At 38.7% G+C, this 12,135-nt stretch overlaps 1 protein-coding gene across 2 annotated transcripts; it reads right to left on the bottom strand.

Moving 5' to 3' along the window:
• Nucleotides 1–238: 238 nt before the first annotated feature.
• Nucleotides 239–7,142, bottom strand: LOC129724132 (uncharacterized). 2 transcript variants are annotated; one of them, XR_008727872.1, is made up of 10 exons: nt 6,310–7,142; nt 5,982–6,147; nt 5,774–5,917; nt 5,095–5,716; nt 4,643–5,031; nt 4,401–4,581; nt 3,998–4,346; nt 3,792–3,939; nt 2,998–3,732; nt 239–2,912 (listed from the first exon to the last, which is right to left on the bottom strand). XR_008727872.1 is itself a non-coding variant. In XM_055678778.1 (9 exons), the coding sequence occupies exons 1-9, from the start codon at nt 6,896–6,898 to the stop codon at nt 3,114–3,116; spliced, it is 3,207 nt and encodes a 1,068-aa protein (XP_055534753.1). In that variant the 5' UTR covers nt 6,899–7,142; the 3' UTR covers nt 239–3,113. The 2 variants fall into 2 exon arrangements, 1 of the variants encoding a protein (XP_055534753.1); XM_055678778.1 differs by having other exon boundaries at nt 239–3,732.
• Between the last annotated feature and the right edge of the window lie 4,993 nt (nt 7,143–12,135).

Below are 12,135 nucleotides of genomic sequence, written 5' to 3'. Positions count from 1 at the left end.
AATCTGCAGACTGTTTCAAAAACCTGCCTGGTATTCGTCGATAAAGGATTCAGCTAACGTTCTCAATATCCAGAACAATGTAATGCCTCGAAAAATATGACAAAGAAGACTGGCATTCATTCATCCGACCTGGTCTGTAGTATAATTCGCTCGTTCTCCGATTTGAGAAGTGTAGCCGAAACACCGTTCCTAGCACTCGCACAAGGTTCGTTCGAATATGATTCAACTGATCGGAGAGTTTCACGGTATGTACCAACAGTATATTTTTGCTGTCTTTCCTTGAATAAATTCCGTCGCATCGCGTCCAATTCGTTCTCACTTCTCATAAGGTTATCAAAATAAATTATTTATCCTACTATTACAAACCAACAGAAAATATGCCTAGCTAATCTATGTACAAAACAAGTCGCATTTTGGTTTTTTGTAAAGCCTTCTACAGTGGTTTAGTTTGTTTACACACCCTCGCCACACGTGACTTTATTATATGATGTTCTCGCGGAATCACACGGGGAATATTTGGAACCTATCAGTGCAAGCAAGCTTTACCAACCAACGATTAATTCAGCTAAAATGTGCGTTTTGCCTCCCTCACAAGTGGACAAAAAAAAACTTTAGCTTCCGGTTGCTCCTTACGCAGCTACACAGAAACCAGGAGAGAGAGGCGCAAAATAATTGGCGTTTTGTTTTGTTAGGACAATGAGCATGTTTACCGCTATGTCTTTTTTGCTGATGTTATGGTAAATATTTTTAACTGTATATAACGTCATAAGGTTGTTGTTTTGTTTTCCTCTTCTGCTTTACAGTGTTTAATTAAAATCACCTTTTTCATCCTGTTTTAACGGTTATATTTAATATCTAATATTAATCGCCTATAGTGTGATGACGATAGGTGTGGCTGTGCGTATAAATTAACGTTCGGCATGCTTGAGCACAGTTGAGGTACGAAACACACAGACCGAAGCATAATATAATCATTGGAACACGCTAATCCGGTTAAACCTTCGAACTGAGCATCGGACGTATCGTGGACTAGTGAATACTGTAATACGAATCAGTTCCCCTAGGGGTGAACTGTGATATGAATAGTTTATGGTTTGAGAAATAAATAAAGAACGAAAGAAATAATGAGGCAAACATAAAAGGTTAGCTTAATACTAGGGTTATAGAATAAAGACTGCTTAACTTAAGAGTTATATTAGTTATGTTTTTTTCAGTCGTACTGTCACATGATATATTAAACTAAATCTGACTGCTCTTCTATTACACAAAGCATGGAAACGATTGCAAATTGAAAATAGAACAATAAAATTCGAGAAAATCGAGTAATAGCAGATACATTACAGAAAGTTTTGAAAAATAACGTAGGAATACTTAGATAGTGTAAGAAACTTCAATAACGAAAACATTTCAAAGGTATATCTTATTAAACTATTTATCTAAGTTGTGTTATGTTTAAAATTCTACAGATTAGAATTTCTTATACAAGCAAATTATTTGACGTATAGTGTTATTTAATAACTGATCATCAAGATCAAAAGAGTTCTGAATTAGAAAAGAAACAGTCCACGTAGCATGAGGTGAATAATAAAATTCATGATATCAAACACAAAATTGAATCAATCTAAAATTAAGAACTACCTTCTCTGTAGAATTGGCCGCTTCCCCAACATTTTCCCTCATTCTTGAGTGGTACATGATAGTGATCTGAACCTTTGCTTAAGTTGAAAGAAAGATTATTATTTTTCTTTTACTTTCAAGTCTTGAACTTCCGGCTAGACTGAACTTCGCGATTTTTACTTCAAAAGAGGATTCTTTGCCTTCCAGAGAATTGATAAGAGTAACGAGTTTCCACCCTCTTTCAGCGACAAAACCTCACAATTATTCGAGTTTTGATTGCAGTTTCGAGTTACGCACTATTCGATAATAAACGATAATGGAGAACCAAGTGAGTTAAAATATTAGGGGGATTCATGTCGAGCTCGTAAACAAATACCCACCCGTAAAAATACTCACCTCCATTGACGAGTAATGGAAGATACGCAGTTTACGGCTCGGTATTCGTATACGAGCTCGATGTGAAGACCCCTATTAGTTATCAACAGCTCGCCGTAATGGTGTCAAACAAATAATCCTGACAGAGCATATAATGAAGCCAACTTAATGAAAAATAAATTGCAATTCCAAATTTTTAATCTAACTATTAACTGCTAAGCATTCTGAGTCTAGAAAATTCAATAATTTTTAGTTACGTTTATATAGAGCTTATATTGATATTTTCATTTAACCAGGTTTTTTTTTTTTTTGAACATATACTTTGTTGGCCTGAACTTACACAGTGATCTGAGACAATTTCATAACCTAAAACCAGCTTTCTTCTGAATGTGTTAAACAGTGTAGTACTCTTGGCTTGAAATGCCTTTCAGTGAACCTAAAACCAAGAAAAAGCGCATTTCACTGCTATAACGACATGATTGTACGAATATTTGCAATTTTTTTTTTCTGAGGACAATTTTGCACTAGAATTCAGTCCTGAAGGAAATTGAGGTTGAAGTTTCTGTAGCTTCAAGCTGACTGAACGGTCTTGATAAGCTTTGAACTGTACTGGAACAGTCGCTTAACATAGTAAGGGTAATGTTAGTTAACCTGCGCGATTGCAGCTGTCGAGAATACGTTGTCATTTTATGTTTCAAAGCTAATCGATGTTCGCAAGGTATGGCATGAGTTAAGTACAGTAACTATTCGTTTGGTTTCCTCGAGAAGAAAGATATAACTGCTAATGGCTTTTTCCTATGCTACAATATACATGATATTAAGTTTCACTACGAGTGTTGGTTTTAGTATAAGTATTTGTACGATACTGTTTTAGTTTGTTGATTGATAGAATAATTCACGCACTTCTCGCTAGCAAACAGCTGGAACAAAACAATTTTTAAAATACCTAAGCGTTATTTTAAAATGAAACGGAATGATATTCGAAAGAATTCGCATCCTTCGTACCTCTGTTATGTATAAAGAAACAGACAACATGTGATCCTAACTATGACACTAACATTATTTTCTCTTGTTGACTCTAGAACAGGAGGAATCAAATCCTACCAGTATAAAGGCAACTCTCAAACTTTCCGATGGTGCTTCATCGTTCGACATGGTTTTGGTACTGCACCTGTTTCTTTACGTTTGGAATTTTTTTCCGATTTTCTTGACACTGACGCTATTTGCTCTGCCTTCACATCATTCGGCTCCTCGACAGCATTGACAATAACTGTATCTACACTACTGTTACTGTTTTCACTGCTGCAGCTGCTATTGCTAGTATCGAGGGAGCTGGTATTGTAATGTTTAATACCATTGGGTATCTTACCGGCACCCTCCTTTCGATCGTCCTCCTGCCGCTCGAAGTCTCCATTGACAGAGGTTTGATCCGTTTGTTTTGATTCTTTGGTTAGTTTTTTTCGCTTCTGGTCCCGTCCTCGTTGCTTGTTTTGATTTGAAGTATCATTTTTTCCCTTATCCGGATTAACCAGCGCCAGTACCAGTTCGGCGTCCTCACTGGCTCCTGTAATGCGCAAGTTCTCCTCGAACATGCGCAGCGAATACTCTACCACTGTTAGCTTCCGGTAGCTTTCATCTTCGTACAAAAACCGAGCTTCGAGAATCTGGAACGCGTGCTTAATCATCGAATAAGCCAAATCATACGTCCTGTACACTTGGCTGCGATCAACTGCGAGAAATCTGAAAATCATAGGATTGTTTTAGAAATGATCCACTGAAACACCTGAAGCAAGACTCACTTTGCCGGTAACATGTACTTTACAGCGCGGCGAACCACAAGCTCGTATTCGTTCGCCACTTGGACGCTCATGTACGGAAACAGTGTATCGATTATGTCCTTACAACGCTTCAGCAGCACGTACACATCATCGATAGCATCGCGAATCACTAGCGAGAAATACAATTATAGAACTCATGATTAAGAATTGAATATTCCACAAATTACCTTCTTCTGCGAAGCAGGACAACTGTTCCTTAAGGTTATTATAGAGAGGTATGTTATATTCTTCAACGAACATCATCTTCCAGATACGCTCGAAAAACATGAGCAACTCGATTTTCCGCTTGCCGGATGCGGTCGCCGTCTGTAGACTTCCGACCGTGCGCCCGTAAGCGGTCAGTGGCAGCAGCTGCGGCAAGGAACTTTTCGACAATTTCAACTCCAGTCCTTGCAGCTGCTGAATCAGGATTTCCACTTCCCACGGTTGTTCCTTAACTCGTAAACAGTCCGGGCAGCTACTCATGGATTGTGGGTTGAACATACAGAACTCGCATTTCACACGTTGGTAGCGAAGCTATTGACAAAAATTCAGTTAGCTGAGTTTAAAAAAAATGTTTCTAAAAATTACCCAATGATCATCAAGCATCCCGCAGTGGATGCAATCACAGTTAATATAGATTTTTCGGAGGTAGTTCCGCCGCTTCTCTCGCGCAGCAACTTTATAGTGGGGACCATGATTAAGCGTAAGTTCCTCCCCTTGATTGATATCACGACGAGCGCGGGCCACAAACAGGCCGTTGGAAATCATTCTGAAAATATTTTGTTCAGTATCGACGCTTAACGTTCGGTAAACCACCCCTGAATACTCACGCAAAAAATAAATTTGGCCCACAGGAATGCTCGATCTTCATCGCTGTCGAGTAGAGCGCACGCATCACATTCGGAAAGGTACGATTCCTGCTGCACATCGGGATTTCTCCGAAATGGTCGAAATAAACATCGAAAAAGCGATTCAGTGCTCTCGTTACGATATCCGTCCGGGAATTAAAGAGGTGCTTTGGAACGATCTCAAGCGCGGCTTCATCCAGGCACTGCTGCCACAGCCGTTTCACATTTGACCGCGTCCACACCTGATGACATGGATCGTCTTCCGGCTCTTCCGATTTTTTACTGTTCTCGTACTCACTACGGAGCATTTCCAGGTGGCACCAGATGCCTTCCCTTAGTGGTCCTGTTTCAATGGTATTTCGCCTCGAGTGCTGAAATGAAACCAAACAGAATAACAGAAACATTTTTTTTTATTTTTGTTCAATCATACTAACCGCTTTTCCATATCGCTCTAACGTCTCGAGAACAGTCTTCTTGAGTGGTTCCTGCTCATAGTTGTTGCTGGCCGAGGCATTATCTTGAACACGACCAACAAAGTCCTCCGTTGCCGGAATTTCGTACGACAGTCGGCTTACCTTGGTCATGGTTAGAGTGCAAAAGTGCAGTAACAAGCCGCCGATAAAAATATCGAACTGAAACTTATCGAAGTATTTCCATTGGGTGAAATAAATCTGCTTCACCAGTCCATCTAGTTTCACGTAGCTGAGCAATTTTTCCGTCTTAATCATGAGTGCATCGAAATCTTCTCCGCGAAAATTGGCATAATCTGGCTGTATTAGTAGAGCATTGAACAGATCGGCAAAAACTTCCCGACCCTCGAGGAGCAGCTTGAACAGATCTTCCGCCGTTCGGGGCGTTTTCCGGTGGGTGAAAGGTTGGACGGCCAACACCTTACGGAGCGTATTAAGCGTTCGGATTAGCAACCGCAGCTCGAGATTGCCGTTGACTAGAGGAAAGAAGAGTAACTGGTAGCCGCGACATTCGAACTTGTGGTAACCGTCATCCTTCTGTTGGCACTCATAGGAGCAGTAAAACACTCCTTGGCAGTTGAAGCAACTGAATAAGCAAATACAGATATATCATTCAGTTATAAAAAATAATAACCCTACTTACGGAATCAGATGTGGTCGAACAATGTGGCAAGCGTAGCATTGGATTTTGGAAAATTCTACATTCGACGCTAGTGGCCTCTCTATCAGAACGATTGAACCTTCCGGAATAAATGTGTTCGCTACTAATTTAGGTGAACCATCATCTCTGCGAAAAATACAAACAAACCGAACGTTTTTTCCATGCACTTAACTAAGTTTCTTCGACTTACAAATCCAAACTGCAGGCACTAGAGGCACCACATATATTCCTATCCGTCGAGAATCCAAGATACGGTTCGATATCCACTTCTTCTTCATAATCATCCTGCACGGCAGGCTCATTACGAAAGTTTTTGTCTTGCATAATTTCGACTGGAATACAGTTGGCGTGTAGATCTAAAACAAAACAACAATAAAATAATCCACACAACTCATACCAGCACTTATCTAATCGATCTTATGTGCTTTTTTCCCCTAACCTAATGACAACATCGCATGAGTCACCTCAGTAGACGTATAAACTATTCGCGCAAGAACAATCAACCCCTTAATACTTACCGAACTCTTTCTTCATCTCCTCCATGTGTACGTCCGGTTCATTCTTCAGCTGCGAATCGTACCGATGGAACTCATCCTTCCACCGGTTGAAAAATGTTGCACAACGATTGAGCGTCGTTCGCACTTTCAATGCATTTCCCATGGCCTTGTAACAACGCAACAGGCATAGGTACGTTCCAAAGGAGAACCGCTCGCCTTCGATCTGTAGACAATGCTCCAGGTGGCGAATCGCATCCTGCATTCGTTCCTTCCGCCGCAACAGCTCACCCTTCTGACACAGGATTGCCTTCGCAAGTATACTGTCCAGAGGACAGCGATACAGTGCCTGAGTAATATGGATCATCGCCTTATCCAGCTCACCGTTTTCTGCCAGTTGCACTGAAAGATTATGGAGACGGTCCGCTTCGCGGATGTCTGCCCTCCGCCTTCTCAAAGCTTTTTCCTGCAGCAACCCCAGCCATTTATCGGTCGGAATCGACTCGAAGTGGTGGAAATTGTGGAGTATGATGGAAAACTCCTGGAAGACGGTCTTGAGCTCGGTGCAATCGGGCCGAATGAATTCTATCGGTGGGAAGTTGAGGTTCTCCATCTTGAATGCGCTTCGCCCCAAGAGGTGGAGTATAGACTATTCTAAAGATTTCTTAAGCACTTCACGCTGTACTAGCTTCTCATTACTGGCACTCGCGAAGGGGTGTTTCTACTAGACTTTTCCAGCACACTAGCAGAATTTGAAATTTTAGAAGCAGCACGTTTACGGAACAAAGCAATTGGACAGCCAGAAAAAACGCTTCACAGGAAAAGATGCTGCTCTGCCCTCGCACGATTGTTTTCTGTTTAGTGTGCGCCAGGTTAGCTCGAGAAGCTGTCAAAGAAAGGAAAAAAAAAATGAGAAAAGGCGGGTTTCTTTCTCAAAAATTTGCTGCACCGACTGGCAAGTAGTAACCCTATGCGACATGTAGTTGGCGCTGCAGTGAGCTAAATTCCAATCGATTAAATTTTGTCAAATGATAAAATTGTACACCAGAGGATTTTTTATATGTGCAAGCTTCAACCCGAGTTTTTGATACAGCTTTCTGCAATACGGCCTTCATCGATAAATTACACTGTGCTACAGTAATTTAGAACTTCTGAAGTGACCTAGTGTAGGTTGTAGGTCTTGTTGAGTGTTACATTCGCTCATACTTGAAATTTTCCAAACACCCCCAAAATCTGAAGTAATGGGCAAAATACGGTTTTTTGGACCTCAGTGCATATAACTTTTTTAACTTAGTCATTTCTGGACCGATTTTTAATATTTTAGCAGTTTTTGAAAGAAGATAAACAGTGCTTTCAAAATATATGCAGGTTTGTACTAATATCACTGAAACATGTTGAGTTGTTTGAGTTTAAATGTAATTTTTTAGAATTTTTCACGCACTTTTTCAACCAAACTTGAAATTTGCCACCTGTTTTTGTGAGAAAGATACTACAAATACACTAGAATTTGGAAAGTATATACAATGAAGAATCAAACAAGTGTTTTTGGGAAAATCGGTGAAAATTTAGCTGAGTTATATATCTTTTATGTAGGCTGACCAGACGTACCGTTTTGAACGGGACAGTACCGTTTTTCGACTATTTTTAACCGTCCCCTCTTTTTGTCATTTTGAACCGTTTCCGGATGCTCCTTAAAACATTCTCAAACAGAGCTCTGCATTGAAATTTTTCTAAGCGGAAAATAAGCTTTCAAGCAACCAGGATTTTTTTAATATGCCTTTCTGACAGTACCGGACATCCTCTATCGTGAACTGACGAAAAAGTCGCTATTGAAAGTTGAGACCATGATAATTTTTAGTCAAAATCTCGATCATCTATGTGACAAATTTCAGGAACACATTGCAAAAAAGTCACACTCTTCTACGCTAAATTTCATCAAACGCTAAGTGTCGTACAGATGCATGTTTGCATGCTTTGGTTGGTAAAATTTTTCAAAAATCAATTTTATCATGTGTCCCGTTTTTCGAACCCTTTTGTCCCGTTTTTATTCCGATAAAATCTGGTCAGCCTACTTTTATGAAAACCAGAATTTTTAACTTCTATCGCTCAATTATTTCACGGTGCTACACATGGAGAAAATATGCAAGAACTTCTTAAGTGACCTACTGTAGGTTGTAGGTCTTGTTAACCCTTTATAAGGCAGTGGCAACTATATTGCCACCAACAACTTTCGTTTTTTTCTGCTTCATAATTACGAGCTGAGATCAGTGATCAGAAACAAACAATAAAGTTTAATCACATTTTCTTAGCCTCGGCCCGTTAAAGGGTTAAGTGTAACATTCGCACATACTACAAATTTTCGAAACACCTCTAAAATTTGAAGTTATGGTTAAAATACGAGTTTTGGACTTAAGCGCATAAATTTTTTTAACTCAGTCATTTCTAGACCGATTTTCAATATTTTAGCAGTTTTAGAAAGGGGATAACAGAGTTTTTTCAATATTTACAGATTTGTACCAATATCACTAAAACATGTTGAATGATTTGAGTTTAAATCTAAATTTTTAAACTTTTTCACGCAATTTTTCAACCTAACTTGAAAATTTCTACCTATTTATGTGAGAAAATTAATGTGGTCCCTGTGGCTCCGTGGTTAGCGATGTTAATCGGTTAGCTTTCTCACACGGTTGTGATATCGGGGTAGAATTCCCAATCCGGTCTATTCGAGCTGGAAATTTTCTCGACTAAGCAAAGGGGCACAGTGTATCGTTGTATTTATCCTACACATGCCAAATGCGCCAAATAATATCGATAACGAATTCTCTCAACAAATCTAGTTAATCGAGACCGGATAAGCCCCCAGACTAAAGTGCGATATTGTTGTTTTGTTAGAAAGATACTACAAAACTGCTAAAATATTGCAAATCGGTCAATAAACAATTGTATGCGCTGAAGTCCGAAAACCGTATTTCGACCATAACTTCAAATTTTAGAGGAGTTTGGAAAATTTCTAGTATGAGCGAATGTTACACGCAACAAGACCTGCAACCTACACTAGGTCACTTCAGAAGATCTTGCATTTTTTCTCCATTTGTAGCACCGTGAAATAATTGTGCGATAGAAGCCAACAACTCTGGTTTCCATAAAAAATATATAGCTCAGCTAAATATTCAGCGATTTTCACAAAACCACTTTTGTTTGATTCTTTATTGAATATGTTTTCGAAATTTTAGTGTATTTGTAGTATCTTTCTCACAAAAACAGGTGGCAAATTTCAAGTTTAGTTGAAAAAGCCTAAAAAATTACATTTAAACTCAAATAACTCAACACTTTCCAGTGATATTAGTACAGACCTGTATATATTTTGAAAGCTCGGTTTATCTTCTTTCAAAAACTACTAAAATATTGAAAATCGGTCCAGAAATGATTGATTTAAAAAAAGTTGTATGCACTGAGGTCCAAAAAAACCGTATTTTGACCATAACTTCAGATTTTGGGGGTGTTTGGAAAATTTCTAGTATGAGCGAATGTTACACTCAACAAGACCTACAACCTACACTAGGTCACTTCAGAAGTTCTTGCATTTTTTCTCCATTTGTAGCACCGTGAAATAATTGTGCGATAAAAGCCAACAATTCTGGTTTCCATAAAAAAATTATAGCTCAGCTAAATATTCACCGATTTTCACATAACCACATTTGTTTGATTCGTTATTGAATATATATTCGAAATTTTAGTGTATTTGTAATATCTTTCTCACAAACACAGGTGGCAAATTTCAAGTTTAGTTGTAAAATTGCGTGAAAAAGTCTAAATAAATACATTTAAACCCAAATAACTTAACACGTTCCAGTGATATTAGTACAAACCTGTATATATTTTGGAAGCTCTGTTAATCTTCATTCAAAAACTGCTGAAATATTGAAAACCGGTCCAGAAATGACTGAGTTAAAAAAAGTTTAATCCACTGGGGTCCAAAAAACCGTATTTTGACCATTATTTCAGATTTTGGGGGTGTTTGGAAAATTTCTAGTATGAGCGAATGTTACACCACAGACAGACGTCCAAGCAAGAACAACATTGCTCAAAATTTCCGTGTAAATTTTCAAAGTAAATTGCGTTATAAATCACTTGTACACTAGCGCCGCCTGGTGACCTTATCGCTACAATACATTTTTTTCGCTGGTGCACGAGGCTGGCGGTACTGGTAGCGCTATCTGGTTACGGATTACTACTACAAAAAACTTTACACAAGTTTGGAACTCAGCTTGGACGTCTGTCTGCGGTTACACTCAACAAGTCTTACAACCTACACTAGGTCACTTCAGAAGTTCTTGCATATTTTTCGTTTGTAGCACAGTGTTAAGCCTGTAGTACACTCTTTGACCGAGCCTCAAATATTTGTCACTGTTTGACAGATAAAAATTTGGTCAAAGATAATTATTTGTCACTCTCCAATTTGAACATGGGGCAAACACGGGCAAACAACAACCATGATGTCAAATAAATTTGACCATTATGACAGAAGGTCAAATATTTGACCATTAGACAAAGAGTGTACTACAGGCTTTATAGGCGATTAAATATAAAAATAATGAAGACTATGTGACTCGTGGATTTGAACTAGGGAAATGATGAGAGACTCAATTCAGGCTGAAATACACAGCAGATTGTTTTTCTCGCGATATTTGCGTAGGAAGTATGTTCTCGACATCAATAACAATGTAACTAGTAATAAATTTTATGCAGCATCTAGTAGACTTTTTTCTGATGAGGCAATGTATATAAAATACGAAATATATGAGATAGCGTTTTTGTTTAGAGGTTATGTTTACAGGAGCTGGTACAGGAGCGTGTACGTCTTGCATTTTTTTCCAATTCAAACCGACTATATATCTACCGAATATCTTAATATTTAAATTTCCAACTACACAAATTTATTAAAATATTAAGAGCCAGTTCGCGAGAGGCGCAGCCGCATGTTGTTTCGGTGTTCTCCGATTTAGCTGAAATTTTCCAGCTTTTTCTATTTATTGAAGGTAGGCAGCTTCGCAAAATTTTCATTTTTTTCATTGAGGTTAAGTGTGGTAAATATTCAAAAAGTGCAGACTTGATGATTTCTCCTAATTATTTGTGCTAATATTCTACACTAATAGCACAAACTAACAGTTATAATACTGTGATCAAATTTTCGGCTTATATCAGTGCGTTACGTTAGTAACACTAGCACCATCTGCTGCCGTGTAAGCGCTGCGTCTTGTATTTCGAAATCAACGCCAGCGTACAAGCATGTGTCAAATTGGGAACCGCGAAATTTGTTTGAGATTGTATGACAGCGCACCAGATGGTGTTGTCGCGCAGTTCAGTGTTACGTCCAGAGGGGATTCACTGCTGTCAAATTTCATATATGTGTGTGTTATCGCAGATCAACTCTGGTCCATGACGTTTGTTGGTCCATGACGTTTGTTGGTCCATGATGTTTGTAACTATGAACAATAATGGGGGAAAAATGTGAATAGCTAAACAACATTCAAGGAAGTTTTCCGCGGTTTCTCGAGTTTTGATGAAAAACATTCCAATTCTATAATATTTCACATCGATCAATTTCATGACCAAAAGGAACAAAAACCAAAACAAACACCATGTTGCCGAATATGTTGGTTACACGATTTTTGACAGATAGATCCCCCCTGGTTACGTCGGTTAGTCTGTTCTAATAGTATTTCAAAACGCTTCATCAAGTCTACCAAGAGTTATTGCACTTTTTGTGATTTGGACGTTTTTGAACATATAATCTTCAAGGGCCGTTTTACCCCACTTGACCTCTATGAAAAGAATTAAAATTTGGCA

The sequence above is a fragment of the Wyeomyia smithii genome, chromosome 2 (genome assembly GCF_029784165.1).
Source record: "Wyeomyia smithii strain HCP4-BCI-WySm-NY-G18 chromosome 2, ASM2978416v1, whole genome shotgun sequence".
NCBI classification, from domain to species: domain Eukaryota; kingdom Metazoa; phylum Arthropoda; class Insecta; order Diptera; family Culicidae; genus Wyeomyia; species Wyeomyia smithii.
This window is presented reverse-complemented; position numbering and strand designations above follow the sequence as displayed.